General features: G+C 42.2%; 1 protein-coding gene across 4 annotated transcripts; it reads right to left on the reverse strand.

Moving 5' to 3' along the window:
• Positions 1–1,163: 1,163 nt before the first annotated feature.
• On the reverse strand, positions 1,164–15,463 carry znf148 (zinc finger protein 148). 4 transcript variants are annotated; one of them, XM_063213436.1, is made up of 7 exons: positions 15,339–15,463; positions 13,727–14,089; positions 13,125–13,253; positions 11,049–11,172; positions 10,235–10,318; positions 9,888–10,006; positions 1,164–8,871 (listed from the first exon to the last, which is right to left on the reverse strand). In XM_063213436.1, exons 2-7 carry the CDS (start codon positions 14,087–14,089, stop codon positions 7,120–7,122), a joined length of 2,571 nt encoding a protein of 856 aa, XP_063069506.1. In that variant the 5' UTR covers positions 15,339–15,463; the 3' UTR covers positions 1,164–7,119. The 4 variants fall into 4 exon arrangements, with proteins under 4 accessions (XP_063069506.1, XP_063069507.1, XP_063069505.1 ...); XM_063213437.1 differs by having other exon boundaries at positions 13,125–13,238; positions 13,727–14,117; XM_063213435.1 differs by having other exon boundaries at positions 13,727–14,117.
• Positions 15,464–16,004: the final 541 nt, after the last annotated feature.

The raw sequence follows: 16,004 nt of genomic DNA on the forward strand, positions 1-16,004 counted from the left end.
CAAAATTAAATTGAGTCAATTCTGTATTGAATGTCTCATGTAAACGAGGCCAGTCTGTTGCAGATGTTAGTTAAACGCGAGTTTATTGGTCCAGTGATTAGGAGCAGTCATCTGATTATTATTAGTCAGTTAATATTTTGTAGGCTGAGGGTGTCTATGGCCACCAGCAATAAACAACATGCTTCACTGGCCACAATGTTGAAAGCCTGAACCTGTAGGCAACTGTAGGCTTACTACAACTTGCCTCGCCCGTCTTTCTGTTTCAGAACAGTTGAAACATATTCCTAAGTAGACTAATCAAACATACAACTCAGAGTAATCTCAGTTTACTTTAGACTGTGACAGGTGCATAGCACGCACCCGCATATGCCAATGAGCTTGTCACGTGACCAGGATACACAGCGGGATGTATTTTTATTTTCTAGTAGTGGATATCGTCTGCATTTTAGCCTATCTTTAAATAGAGGAAGACATACAGTATATTTGCGTATTAAATCACACAAAAAACCCATAATGGACTGTCTACTGCAAAACTTGGATTCGATGAATACCTGCAGCATATAAAATCCACGTTGTCACTTTTCGGTAAAAAAAAACAAAAAAAACAACAACCAATTACTACTTACCAAAGTGTCAGCAATTATTTGCCATACAGACGTCTTTACGCTATGTGTATAATAACGTCGGAAATGTCAAGAATTAAAAAGTGTCCTGCTGAAAACGCGATGCCAAATGCGCAAAAGAAAACTGGTGAATAACCCAGTGGTGTAGACTATTAAAAAATATGCGACGTGGTCAATGTGAACGTCATTAAACAAATGTTTGTTTTGACCAATGCCTACCAAGGTGTGTTTCTGTGTCTCCAAGTCACACCCCAGCCATTTGGGCTGTTAGCTTTGGCCAACCTTCAAACTGCTTGGCAGGTGTTTGTCGCAAATGTCAGGCAAGGAAAAATGGTAACACTTGCAACAAAAAGATGATTTCACATCTCAGTGACAGAAGAAACCTGTTCCAAACTCACTGACCATCGCAGACAATTTAAGCTTATGAAAATGTAAACAAAAAAACCTTCAGGTATGGATAGGTGTATGCTCGTGCGCCCATTCAAAATTAACAGACCAATGGAATCCAAACAAAAGAGAGCAAAGGACAATGGTGATGTTTTCTTTTATATTTGGAAAGACAATGTAACACACAAGACAATCAAAAACCCAACAATATTCAGTTGAAATCAATTTTCACTTGTCATACTGTATACATATTGCATAAATGTAATGGTATTCTAAATGAAAATTAGCTATAGAATGCATACAATACATACAAAAATATAACCAGTGTACAAAAAAAGCAAAACAAACAAACAAAAAACAAGGGGGACATGCAGCTCCCCAGGAATGGATTATCCAAACATAGGCATGAAAAGGGTTCACAACCATTTCCATTTAAACGAAACCTTTCAAAACCTACCTCAACATAAGTGACACTACCGTTGTTGTCTAAACAATGGTTACTCTTTTCAAAATATGTTCAATGACTAATTAATTGGAAATGTACAATGTCTCACAAGCAGCAGTAAAACATCTTGAAGTCTCACACAGGTAGGCTTCAGGTTTGACAGAAGAAAAAAAAATGTTTCACTCTGACCAGAGTTTGTGTATGTGTGTGTGTATGTGTGTGTGTGTGTGTGTGTGTGTGTGTGTGTGTGTGTGTGTGTATGTGTGTGTGTATGTGTGTGTGTGTGTGTGTTTTGTCTTCCTCACTCTGAAAGGGCACTTGTGGTTGGACCTTGGCAACACAACAGAGTTTTGTGGAACAGAAATTGTGATATGACATTGTGGTTTGTTAGGTACAATGTCTTGTGTGTTAACTTGGACACTGTATCACTCAATATTCCTTCATGGTATGCCCTAATTAAAGTTTTGGAGTAGAGTATACCTCTATAAATCAGCTTTTTGATTCACGACAATGGTGGCCTAAATCTATTAATCCCAAAAAAGATGTACATTAGATATTGTCTGAATGAAATCAAAACCAGAATCTCCCAGATACATTCAAATTCTACTTCTCAAACCAAAGACTGTACATTTACATATACACCAGGTTATCTAGTCCAAAGTGGGTAGTAATCATCATCATTTTATATGACAACATAATGTAAAATGACTTGACTGGTTATTGCTGAGATGTTTAAGAGATGTGACTCATATTGGCATTGATCATAAAAAAGGTGAGGAAGTGGGAGCCAGCATCTGCAGCTTCCTACTGTGATGCAGTACCAGCAGATGGATCCGAACTTCATAATACAATACACGAGAAAGTTCCAACTTATGTCATCAATAACCAATCCTCATCCTCAAAGAGTGACAAAAAAAATTCTCCTTATTGAAAATGAAATCCCTAGCCGCCTTCCCCCACAGTTCTGCAATGGTCAGCCAGCCAACTGAAAACAAGTAGTTAAGTATCCCATTACCTCGGCCAACCATATTCAGAGAACAAAATCGAAGAGGTTAATACAATTTAAAAAAATACACTGAAGATCGAAAAATGATTCTGTACTTTTTCCCCCAAAAAATACTGTTCTCTAAACAAGGCTATACAGTCAAAAATATATTTACAGTAGAGGCGAGCTTTCAATCAAAACCATCAATCAAAAGGAATGAAAACACAAAGTGTGACTAGTGGCTTCCGTTCAAATGAAAGCCTATTCTCCCCTTATGACCAAACCGAGGCTGTCTGATGAAAATCAACTGTAAAAATTCTACAATTTGTTTTGTTTTAAACCAGGAGAGAGGACACCACATCATTAGGTTAACAAGAGGACATGTAGTTGCAATTTCATGCAAATGACACATTTGCCACAGCCATAACCCTACTGCATCATGCCAACGGCAAGGCTCACCTGAGCATGTTTTACAAATGTGGTGTAACCTCACACTAGCAAATAAAGGTGTGGTCTTTCCCATATTCTGTGACTTATAGTTATTTACAGGGCATTGGTTACAGTCCCTGGAGCAATGTAGGGTCAGGTGCCTTTAGGCCACAGCCGTCCCGCCTCAAATAACTTGGTTCCACCAATGCATTACAGTCTTTCAGAACTAGCTCCTTGGCTAAATATGGTGCCGATAGGAATGAGCTGATTTAGGCAATATATGATACTGGATTGTAGTATTTGAAGTCATGCTGACCATCGAAGCACTCAAGAAAAATCGTGTCAGTGTTATGGAAGTGGCATTTCATTTCGCCCGGAATTGCCCCAGCTCAAATCTCTGCCTATGTGATGTAAATACAAAAGGATTGGACTATGGGCATGTATGTGCACAATACATCATATTATCGTCCAAAAACAAAGTCACAACAGGACTACACAAACTATCAGAAAGGGGAAAGGGTTCATGCACTGGTAAAAAAAAATCAGTCACCAAGCCTGATATGTGAACAAAACTCTGTGGAATATGTAGTGTAATGTAAATTATCTATTAAACAACTATCATAACCATTGGCTGTTAAAACGTAAGCCACTGTAAGCGTTGTGGAGAGAGTAAGCCCCTAAACTACTAGAAGGCCACTAGGCATCGAGACAAAAAGGAGACCCAGGTCAGACCTACAGTTTATCATTGATGACCATCTTAACCATGTTTGTGGAAGTTGAAAGCAGAGTAATAAACATCAACAAAAGTGCATCAGATGAAATGAGCTCAAGACATGGCAATCTGAGAAAAAGTGCTTTTAAAAAAAACATTGTAACTACTAAGCTGTGTTATAAGTCTAGCCTGGGCACAGCCATATTGCCCTACAAAGCCAAAGAGCAGTAACTACATATTTTGACAAAATGGAGTTTAAACTAAAAATCTTTTCATTACACCTTCTTTGTCGTGTGAGAAAGCCTTACGGTCCAAGATATTGCTATGTCAAATTTGCAGCAACAACTATATCCAATGTAATACAGATGCTTTGAAGCCATTTTTCTCTGTTTCGGTGTTGGCATAGTTACTGCACTTTGCCTTTGTAGGGCAGCACACTGGCTGTGATGGAGGGAGCACTGCCTGCATAGAGTTCCACCCACTGACTTGTATACTATAACTGGACACTGTACGTTCGATGTATTGTGAAGCAACGGCTGGGGGCGGGACATGGGACGATTTTGGGGCGGAAGTAAATCAGTCGCGGTTGCTTCAAAACCGTTGAATGGAGTTCTATCGAACTACGCTGTCCAGTTATAGTATACAAGTCAGTGGTTCCACCTTTCAAATCACTCGGGCCAAGCTGCCTAATTTTCAGATGTTCTTTTGCCCAACAAATTGGACAACAGTGTAAAAAAACAACATTACTGAAAATGTTACAGAAATCAGTGGTCTACGACCTATACTACAAAGCTGGTTCAGGAGTAAACCAAGTGAAGTTACTGTAAGAGGTAAATCATCTAATAGAAGATGGAGAGTCCTCATTTTGTTAAGAAAAACAAGGACTCCAGACTTCTATTAGGTGATCTACCTCTTAACTTACCCTGGTTACTCCTGAACTAGCTTTGTAGTATAGGCCCCTAGTGGCTTGGTAGTCTCAATTTAGGTAACATAGGAGGCATACCAGATCCAGAGGCTGGGTGTGACAACCAGGCTATTAAAAAAGACCCTCAAGAAACTTGAATAAACTTTTGTTTTACAACCACAAATACAGAGTGCAAAAAGTGGACACGTTTGAACCATTCAAAGGGAGAAGGAAACCAGAAAATCAAGACCAAAAACATACTGGTCGACTAGTGATCACCTTGAAGGCATCTCTCTTTTGACTATGCAATGTCACATGATGAATTTATCAAAAATAAAGACAATATATATATTTTGAAGTCACAATGACAGTCGGTTAGACCAACACCTGTGCACTACACATCACATCTTAAGTTCCAGGTATATAAAAACGCCAGGGAGGTAAGGTAGGATAGACATTAAAGTTATTATTTGACAAAAAAAATCTTCAGAGGACATTCCCTATTGTGGAAAATGTGCAAAAGTTCATAACATTTGGATTCTATCCACAATATGCATCCCCCCGCCAACATTCTCCAGATTACTTTGAGGTATAGTACCATTTGATTTTCCCCTTGTAGCTTTTTTTCCTGATAAGATTAAATTGATCTGTATTTACATGTGTGCCCGTTTTTGCAGAGGTAAGACACTGTTTGCATGCAACAATCTTTCAGCCTGACAAGTTTCAACTGAATGTGCAAAAATAATTTGGAGTACCTCAACTCGTGTTTTTTAACAAAATCTTGTGGGCGATTGGTAAATTTAGCTTTTAAGAAAACTCAATAAACAGAGTAATAAAGAAAAGAATTGTGTTTAAAATGTCAATTAAATTAACATGCACACAGTTTGAGCTCATAATACATCTTGAGATAACTGACAATGTACTTCTAAAGACACATCTGAACCAGACATAAGAAGTTAGTCTGTATAGGTTTTAGAGAACCTTGTCTTCAATCAAGCAATATACAAATTTACATTGTCTTCTTACAGAAAAATGAAATAGGAGAGTGGACACCAATGTGAAATGTTGGTTTGAAAAAATCTGAACAAGTACCATGAAACTCAAGCCAGATTTTCCAAAATATCTCATGAACATTGAAAGTAGTTTTAAGTGTTACCTGAAACTGCTGAGGACTGATCATTTCTCAGGTGTTAATTAAATCTCACTGTACAAAAAGAGCAAAACAAAAATAAGTCACAAAAGGTGAATTAAAAACTTGATTTCCTTTGATGTTAAGACTGACAGATTGACACATCCCCAACTTTTCAAAATGTGTCCACAATTCATTCAAGGGCCCATTCAAAAAAATTACCATTTATACTTGGCTTATAATTGTTAGTTGAAGTTCATATTAATATTCTGCTATACGCAAAAAAAAGAGCATGTTAAGAAGCGATGACAGAGCAAAAGGTTACCCTACACAAGCTGAGCGCTAGCAACATTCATTAATTAACTTGATTATTCCAGCTATAGAACTAAAATGTCTGATTGGATAAGGAGCTTGTTCAATGTTAAGTGCCTGGACAGTTTTATTGACAAAGCAGATTGTGTAGGTCAGTCCCTATAGCCTTCATCTCCGGGGGTTAAATGGTCTGAAATGCATTCAGTGTGTGCGGGCGGTTGTGTGTCCTTAAAGGTGCACGGTGCAGGATGGTGGCCAGAGTAGGTATTGCAACTAAGCTGCTCATTGAAACGGTGCTGCCTATTGCCAAATTTGATCTTTTCATGAATATTTACTGATACTGTATTTACAAGTGTGACCAAAGAATGGTGTGTTTTACAGCTAGAAATGTATATTTCTGGACATTCAAAAGGCAGACATGGAGAAGATCCACCTTTTCATATATGAAAAGTGCAATTTTTCCAGTCATAATGAATACTTAGAATTGATGGTGGTGTCAAGTATTGGTGAAAGCATTTGTGAATGAGCATCATGAATTCTGGAAAAGAAACCTACTAAAAACATTACACAGTGCACCTTTAACTAAATCTTACTGTCTAAAAAAACAGTAGTCTTTGCTAATGCCACTGCTGGCTTGGTGTTCCTTACACACAGTCTCTTCTTAGTTTCAGGCATATTTTCACAACAGTCTTAAAAATCAGTGCTTACCCTACACACTTATAGTACTGGTGTCACCGGCATCAGCACAAATTTGATACCTACATATCATAGATAGGTATATCATCTTCAAATGAGGAAAGGGAAGGATTGAGGCACTGCTTGCTTGGATAAACAAAACTTAAGTCATTTGGCTTCCCCTTACTTTTTGACTATTTTCCATCATTACGTATTAATATGTTACTTCAAAAGTGCTCAAAAAATGATTCAATGGAAAAGTAAATCTGTAAGTACTGTTTCTAGCACTGTCAGTATAGGACTCAGTTGTCATGTTCAATTATATTGAAACAATGATAAAGATTAACATCTAAAAAATGATGTATACATTGGCAAAAAAATACAATAAATGAATATATGTTATAAAGTGCCTTGCAAAACCACTGAAAATGGCGTGTATGCCTCACATGCGTATGTATTACATTACGCACACACATACACCGATTTTTTCTGTTTGTTTGTTTTGTTTTGTTTTCCAATCAGCCAAACGTCTGGCTGCTTGAATGATCGGGGGAAGAGGTGACCTGTGTTCGCGTCTCTGTGACACTATCCAGTGGAAGTGTGCTCCAGATGTCTGCGCCTCCTCCACGGAGGCTGACCTGGCCGTTGGCAATGCTGAATTGGGAGGAGGAGGAGATCCCGGAGCGGGAGCTGGAGAACTGCGAGCGGGAGAAACTGGGCTCGAACGTGGCAATCTGAAACGTCTGACCGATCCCCTGGCCGGCGTCTGTCTTTTTCAACGACGAGGAAGAAGAAGCAGAAGTGACCTGCTCCAGAAAGTCTTCGGTGGGGGAGGCGTCCGACTGATTGGTGTCGTCCCCGGAGAAAGAGAACGAGTGCTGAGAGTCTCCCAGGAGAGCGAAATGAGGCTTCTCCATGGAGGAGGACCTTAGAGGAGAGGAGTTCAGGGCCGAGCGGAATCGGCTGGGCGAGGCCAGCTGTTTGTCCGTGGAGAACAGCGGCTGCCCTGCCAAGCTCGGGCTGTCCGTCACAAAGGTAAGACTCTGGCTGCTGAGATAGCTGTCGTTCTGACTGGTCCGCTCCAGGGCCTGCTGCAGGAACTTGGAGTACTCCTGCAGCAGGCTGGACTTCTCCGCCGTGGGGGCCTGGTGCTGCGCGCTACTACTGCCCCCGCCGCCGCCGCTCCCCAGCACGTCCCCCGGCGGGCTGCTCTCGGACACGTCGGAGGAGTTGATGGATATGCTGGAGGTGACCTCGGTGTCGGCCACGCTGAAGGAGATCTCCGGCTGCCCATTGGCCTTGGTGGAGGAGTAGTGATCCAGCAGGGTCTGCAGGACCTCGTCCGGGAGCACGCTGTTCTTCTCGTGGTGGTGGTTGGGCTTCACGAGGTCCACCACGGCGGCCATGGCCATGGGCATGGGCTGCGGTTCCAGGATGGTGGCTGGCACCGTCTCGTCGATGACGCTGGCCACGGCGGCTTGAGTGACGGAGGGCTGGGAGGAGATGCTGCCGACGTTGAGAGCGTAGTCGCGGCTGCTGCCGCTGTTGATGTTGTTGGTGTTGGTGGTGGAGGTGGTGGCGGTGGCAGCCAGGTACCGCTTCTTCTTCAGGAACTGCATCGCGTCGTCGTAGTTTGTGCTGCTCGTTGCTGGTTTGGGTTGGGTGACGTGAAGCGGGTCAACTGACTCCAGGTGCTCCACGTCCAACAGGCTCTGCTTGTCCACGAGCTCAAAAGTGTACCTGGTGACTTTGCCTTCCTCAAACGTCGACAGAGGCGACAGGCTCTGCGGAGGAGGCTGCTCCAGAGTCTGCTTGAGGTTCCTCTTGCTTGGAACCTTCTTGAGAAGCAGCTTTGGAGGACTGATTTCCTCGGGGGACACACAGTCTCCCAGTTGCCCGTTTTCAGGTGAGGAATCGGGGAGCTCCACCGAGTACTCTGCCACCACGTACTCGTCTTTAACCTTGGACGTCACGGCGTACAAGGGCAGGCTCTCGCTCTTGGCAAGTCTCTTGTCCGCCTTGTCCTCCGCGGTCACGCCGACGAGGTCTTTGTCCGTGAGCACTATGGCAGAGGCGAGAGAGGACTTCTCGCAGGACTTCTGACGCTTCTTCTTTGGTAGCGAGCACTCTTTCGCCGGGAAGGAGAAGCTGACCGTCTCGGTGGAGGTGCGCAGGAGGGCCTCTTTCGCGGCGGCTTTTTGTGCTTTGCGCTCCTTGTTCTCGTGGCACATCCGCCGATGCTTCAGCACGCGGTCCGTACGAGAGAAGTACTACAGTTCAACAAAGAACAGAAGAAAAAAAAACACAGTCACGACACCAAAATATGGAAACACTTGATATTTCCAAGGCCTACGGGTGTACAAAATGAGTGCTCGGAGGAGCAATGTCTCATGCTGAAAATCATCAGGTTATTTATTAATTTGTGCTACTTTACACCCTCCCCCAAGTGGACCGCAAACACAGTGGTTTGTTCTACATTTCACCAGGTAGCCTGAACTATCCTATTCGTCAGGACCATCTGAAATAGCTCCAGTTTCACCATATTGCCTTAAAATTCTCTGATAACAGCCCTGAGAGCTCACTTGGGCACTTATTTTTGTAAGGAGCTGATTTGAGATTAATAATTCTGGGTAAACAAGAATCTAACCAGCTGATATGGTCAAAAGTACCCTTAATCAAGAATGTCTGACAGCATTAGCAGTCATAAAGAAAACATTTCACTGACAGACTGCCAATCTCCGTTTGAACTTCTCTCACTAATCTCACATTAGACAAGCAATGGCAACAGTTAAACACGGCACATGGACGTGTAGTGGGACGGATGTGGATAGGAATAAGTGAAGTGAAGTGAAGTGAGAGCCCAACTGGGAAACCCCAACTCCCATTGTCATTGTGACACAGCACTCCAAGGCACACAAGTGACCACTGCACACCGCACACAACAAAATTGCATTTATGCCTCACCGTGCAAGGGGACAGCCCCAACGGTGCGCAAAAGGGAGCAGTGTGGCAAAACGGTACCATGCTCAGGGTCCCGCAGTCATGGAGGAGGATGGGGGAGAGCACTGGTTAATTACTCCCCCCATCCCCGCCTTGCGGGTCGGGAGTCGAACCGGAAACCTTTGGGCTACAAGTCTGACACCCTAACCGCTTAGCCATGAATAAATAGGCGTCTGTGGTAGCATGTTCCATACACTAGGCCACAGTAATCTAAATGAATAGGAACCGGAGTAGATAAGAATACAGAAAGGGGAGTCTTAAGTATATTTATTCCAAGACAAGTCACCTGATGGCAGTAATCGCACTGATAGGGCTTTTCCCCGCTGTGCGTTCTCTTGTGCCTCTCCATGTGATACTTCTGGATAAATCTCATCCCACACTCCTCACATCGAAATGGTTTCTCCCCTTCAGTGCGCACGCGCACACACACACACACACACACACACACACACACACACACACACACACACACACACACACACACACACACACACACACACACACACACACACACGAAAATAATTAATGACTTTCACATAGGAAATGCAATAGAAATATTTACATAAATTCATATGTAATATCAATAAGGTCAAGGTCTTTTAAAGAACCTTCAGACATGAACCTTCAACATACCTGTATGGATCTTCTCGTGCCTTTGAAGTAAATACTTCTGAATGAAGCGCATGTCGCACTGAGCACACTGAAAGGGCTTCTCTCCTGTAAATAGGGCAAAATCATAGTGACACGTGAAATTCACCCTGGATCTATCCTTAACAGGATGGCTACCCCAAAATCAGGTCATCCGTGTCCCAAACTAGGTTAACCTCGGACTCATCCAGTATTGAACAGTGACACCATCGGAACTGGGTGTAACCCGAGCCATATTAGTCAGCTGCATGTGTGTGTGTGTATGTGTGTGTGTGTGTGTGTGTGTGTGTGTGTGTGTGTGTGTGTGTGTGTGTGTGTGTGTGTGTGTGTGTGTGTGTGTGTGTGTGTGTGTGTGTGTGTGTGTGTGTGTGTGTGTGTGTTGAGTTGACTAGGGGTGAGTATTGGCTACAATCTCACGATACAATACACATCACGATACAGGGGTCAGGATACGATACGTATTGCGATACATGTGCATCCTGATACATGGTCTTCAATGCGTTATATATCCTTTTTTATACATTGTTAAGATAAGACATGCGTATAAACAAATGTTTTTTTTTTGTTTTTCTGCAGAGCAACAGTTACACTGTAGTGTATGTAAAACATGGCCTTCACAATGCTGTGGGCCTACTCTATAGCAAGGAGCAACTATCAGATGCAGTTTCAGCAACTTGATATACGGTACTAATTGTTTGTTGCACATGAAATATCAATACTGATGCCTCTGTATCGATACACACATCGTGAAGATGCCCGCGACAACGTATCCTGATACCGATATTCTGATCTGACTGACCTGTGTGTATAAAGACGTGTCTCTGCAGATGGTAGTTGGTCCTGAAAGCTGCGTTGCAGTGCTCACACACGTGGGACTTCGGACTTTGCAGCCCTAGCGATCCATCCTCATTAATGGTCAGGATCTATGGAATACATAAAGAAAATAATAAGTAATTATAAAAAAAACATAAAATGAATCCTGATACATTCCAAGAATTCAATAATTGTAACCACAATTAAAACCAGAAAAGTCTAGCAAACTAATGAATAACATGTGGGTGATACCTGGACGGTTTATATCTAAGGGACTGGTTCTGAAACTAGTATGAACCTTGTGAAAAGCTGCCAAATGTTGGTAACAGATTGTTTTAAGTATAAACACTAAATAATTGTAATCACAATTTATACAGGATCAGAAGACTAAAGAATAATTCCTACAGAATAAACGTTTGCGTGACCTCTGTACAGACTTAGCCTGGGAATTCCCATGCTGCTCCGCACGCACGCTCGTTTCCATTTAGGCTGGTGATAGCCAAGCAAGTACAGATAATCATACTTGCTACATTTAAGCAGAGATGTATAAAGTACTGGAGAAAAGTAGTGGAGTAGAAGTACCAGTATCATCTTGTCAAATGACTTGAGTAAAAGTCAAAAGTAACCTTTCCTTACCTTACTCAAGTAGAAGGACAAAAGTATTAAAAATGTGTTGTACTTAAGTAAAGCAAGTAGAAGTATTGCAAGTTTTGCTACTTGAGTAAAAAGTAGAAGTAGAAGTAAAAGTACTGCATTAAAAAAAATGGGGGGGGGGAAGTCAGTCAAAAGTTTGAATACCATTTGGTTTATTAGAGCTCTGTACAATAAGTCTCTTATGAAGTGCAAATACCATTATGGTTTGTTATTAAAACAGCTTTGTAACACAAGTTCAAAGGGCAGGCAGAGCAGACACTTCATACGAAATGAATTCTCTTTTTGTCCCTCAAAGGAGAACATTGAATCTAAATAGGGCCAGGGATGGCAGCCGTCATCCTCCTCCTCCTCGCTGCAATGTGAGGTGGTTGGTGTCGTTGATGTTGATGGCGATACCTCGTCTACCTCATCCATCTTGCCAACATGCCAGTGTCAATGCCAACTGAGCGTCACTGACCGCGCCAAAAGACATGCGCAAGAATGCGATATGGTTTTATTTCCCTACCATTGCATCGCCCACTGACCGTGAACACGTTCCATCATATCTGGTGATGACAGAGCCATCTATTGCTCGGGCATAGAAACGAGTAACGAGTAACGAAAGCAGCACATGAAAAATATATTGGAGTAAAAGTATTCATTTCCATCAGAAAAATGTAGTACAGTAAAAGTACAAGTATGAGGAAAAAAATATTACTCAAAAAAGTACAGATACTGCAGTTTAGTACTTAAGTAGAGTACTTCGTTACTTTTACTTCGTTACTATACATCTCTGCATTTAAGAGACATTTAATTCGGATTAACTCACTTTAATTCGGAATACTGCTTAATTCCGCTTTGAAAACGTCATGTAAACACCTGACCTGGTGCTGACCTCATTACATATTTTTAACTGAAGTTCGACTTCTCTTTCAAAGCTTTTGACACCCTTGACGCTAGAAACGCTTTTGCAGCTTTTGACGCTTCAGCTGCTTGCTCTTCCATACAAAACCAATTACTTCCATTGCTTTCCACACATTCAACGCCGGCGGTCTGTTCGGACGGTTAAAGTGTGGCATACCTTAGCAGAGGAGAGGTAAATCATCTAATAGAAAATGAGGACTCCAGGTTCTTCTATTATATGATTTACCTCTTAAATTAACCTGGTTTACTCCTGAAAAAGCTTCTTAGTTTAGGCCCCTGGTGTGTGAATGCCGGAATGTGTATGTGTATTTTGAAAGCGCTTTGAGTCAACTTCATACTGTAGTTGTGATACTGCGCTATATAAATACATGTTGAGTTGTATTGTTAGAGCTTTAAAGTGTTGCAAAGACCTTAGCAGTGGAGCGCTGCTAGAGTTGTGATACTGTGCTTGCTGTATAAATAAATGTTGTATTGTATTGTAAGAGCTTTTAAGTGTTGCAAAGACCTTGGCAGGGGATCGCTGCTTCCTCTTCTTCTTCTTGTGACAGTCGGACAGCTCCTTCCCCTGCTTCTTCTCCTTCTTCGTCGTCAGCAGCAGGGAATCAGTCAGCTTCATCTCCTGCTTGATACTCAACTGATTACACGTCAGAGAGAAAGCAGTTTTATTTTAAAAAATTTACATTTTAAAATAATTGTGCTCTTGCAGTGATGATGTTGGTTAAAAACGTACATTGAACAATAATACGTTGGAAAAATGCTGAGTTCTTCATTGCCTAAGTCAGTGCACAACACTACATCTTGTTGCACTATCAATTTTTCAGAATACTTGGTCATGCACATGTTTTTAATGGGTTTTTAAAATGACTGAATATAACACATGCATTTTCATACCAATATACAACTGTTTGCAATGCTATAAAATGTTCTGTACTGTATTGTGCTGTGTAATCACAGGCATGTGCAGAGCACCATCAATACAGTATTGCAGAACATGTGATTATTCTGCATGCATGTTAGAATGATTTAATGTCTAAATGACACATGCATATTTGACCTTTAGACTCCCAGTGTCATTATCCATTGTCGAACCCCTCCCGGTATACTCACAGGCATGTGCAGAGCGTATGGCAGTTTAGGTGGCGGCCGCTGGGAGAAGTCGTGGTGCTCCCCTTCTCCGTCGTTGTTCTTCACGGTCTCCTCGTGGACCATCAGGTCGTCTTGAGACATCAGGTGCTGGGCGCTCAGGGTCGCCCCGGCTAGATCCTCGTCCTCATCCTCGTCCTCCTCTGCCAGTAAGGGGTGGTTGGCCAGCGCCCGCTCGCCCATGGGCATGTCATCCAGACCACCACTGCCCACCACCCCCGAGCTCCCCAGAGCCCTGGAGGAGTGGTGGAGGTGGTGGTGGTGGTGGAGAGCCGCTGGCCCACTGCACTTCAACAACATCCCGTCCAGCTTCTCATCTAGGTTCATCTTTGATGACAGGAGAGGAGGATTGTGCCTGAAATGATGATGATGATGATGATGATGATGATGATGATGATGATGATGATGATGATACAAGAGATAAGTGGGTAAAAATCGAAAATCTCAAAAGAATGCAGCAGTGATGTTCTGTCGAGTGTCCACCAACTGTAAGGACCATCACTTTACACATCACTACACAAAATAATCTAAGGAGGGGGGAAATTGCCTTTTTTAATCAATCGAATGTTAATTCACATGCCCTATAGAAGCGTTGTTAACTAATGCCAAAAACCAGAGGTTGAATAAAAACAAATAAAATGCGTTTGTGCAATGTGTTGTTTCAATTGTGCAAATGGGGTTAAACTGTAGCCTACCGTGATTCCGAAACTCGGTCGGATTGTGTTATGCAACAGGCCTATCGAAATGCTACTGCTTGTCAACAGCTTCATTTGACAGATGTATGTAGTTAACCAGGCGACAAAATAGATCAAACATGCGAATTCAAGCTGCGAACGCACGCTAATCGCAGTGATGGGCTACGACTCAAAGCCCCTCAGCACAAATGTCAGCAACCCAAATAGCACTGACGAATGTCAACTTTACAGGGCACCCTCTACCATAACAGCCCACACATTACAAATTCCAAAATCATGCAGTCAGATGTTGCTTAGCTTGCTAAGTAGCTAACTTTAGTTATCACTAGAGTCGTGCAATGTTAGCGTAATGGCAGGCGACTTTGGCTGAGTAAATACACCTCAGCCTCTTGGTTAGGAGGTGGCTTGAATCGATACTGTAAGCTTCATACACGATTGCCTTTTGCGTTCCCACCATAACATTCCACTGTTACCTGTTACACGCACTGGTCAAATTAGCATATGATAATCGACTAAATTTACAAAGTGTGCAAAACAGTAGGCAGGTTAGGGTAGCTGAGAAATTATAACTGGAACCTTGCCATGCATACACAACTAAGATTCGATTTTTCTCTTGCCCAATAGTTTGGTGACGGGTATGCATTTGTAACAACTTCGCATTATTTCTTTGTGACTGTCGAACTAAACAAACATAGAAAGATAGCTACAGCTATAGACATGTTAGCTCATTGGCTACCTGTCTGATAATGAGGCCTGATCAGTCAAAATGTACCGAGATTAATGATTTGAAGTGCACTGATGGTTTCGCAACCAGAGGCCAAATTAGGGCTCGTGCGCTTAGCAAATAGCAGATACATGGCGAAATACGCATTGTTACATACCGACACCTGCTATTACTGGACCGGTAGGGCCATCGTGTTCTGCCTGTAAAAGTTTTCGTCGCTGTGACAGTGAGAGTCGAGAATCGTATCGTATCTTGCTAGCTCACTAGCTTACTGCATTCCTTCTCCAGTAGTTTCAGCGATGCATTGTGGGAAGTTTGCAGCTTGGTGTATTCTATTGTAGTACAGGAGGTTCACGCAGCTGCTTTCAGCATTCTGCTGCACAGCTTCTTTGGTCTCAGGTGGTTGAGCGTGCTATCAGAAAATGATGTCTGCAATCATATATAGACATTTTATATTGACATTTTGAAGACTCAGATAGTTACTGTTGGCCTATACAGTAGGTTCTGAATGAATACTAAAATTGTCAGAAATACTTATCATAAATAATTACAAAATATTACATTACATTGTTACAATGTTATATTACATTGTTACAAAATATTGCACACCTAAATTAGGCCTATATTAAAAGCAGTCTAGCCTACCGGTATTTTAAAAATAAAATCAAATATACAATAGGGCCTAGACTACAGACAAGTATTTACAGGGTATTAGGGTCCCTGGAACAGTGTGGGGTTGGGTGCCTTCCTTGCTCAAGGGCACCCCAGCCATGGTAGCCTATTATGTGGTACCAACCCTCCCCTCTGCAGACTACAGATGTTA

This window comes from Engraulis encrasicolus, chromosome 13 (assembly GCF_034702125.1).
Source record: "Engraulis encrasicolus isolate BLACKSEA-1 chromosome 13, IST_EnEncr_1.0, whole genome shotgun sequence".
Lineage (NCBI taxonomy): Eukaryota > Metazoa > Chordata > Actinopteri > Clupeiformes > Engraulidae > Engraulis > Engraulis encrasicolus.

What these genes read in the sequence shown, in the direction of transcription:
- znf148 (XM_063213436.1), bottom strand. Translation starts at nt 14,089, where the DNA reads ATGAACCTAGATGAGAAGCTGGACGGGATGTTGTTGAAGTGCAGTGGG. An exon ending in CATACGCTCTGCACATGCCT is followed by an intron (nt 13,254 to 13,726) that starts GTGAGTATACCG and finishes ACGTGTAATCAG; the next exon opens with TTGAGTATCAAGCAGGAGAT. An exon ending in GCACGAGAAGATCCATACAG is followed by an intron (nt 10,007 to 10,234) that starts GTATGTTGAAGG and finishes TGCGCACTGAAG; the next exon opens with GGGAGAAACCATTTCGATGT.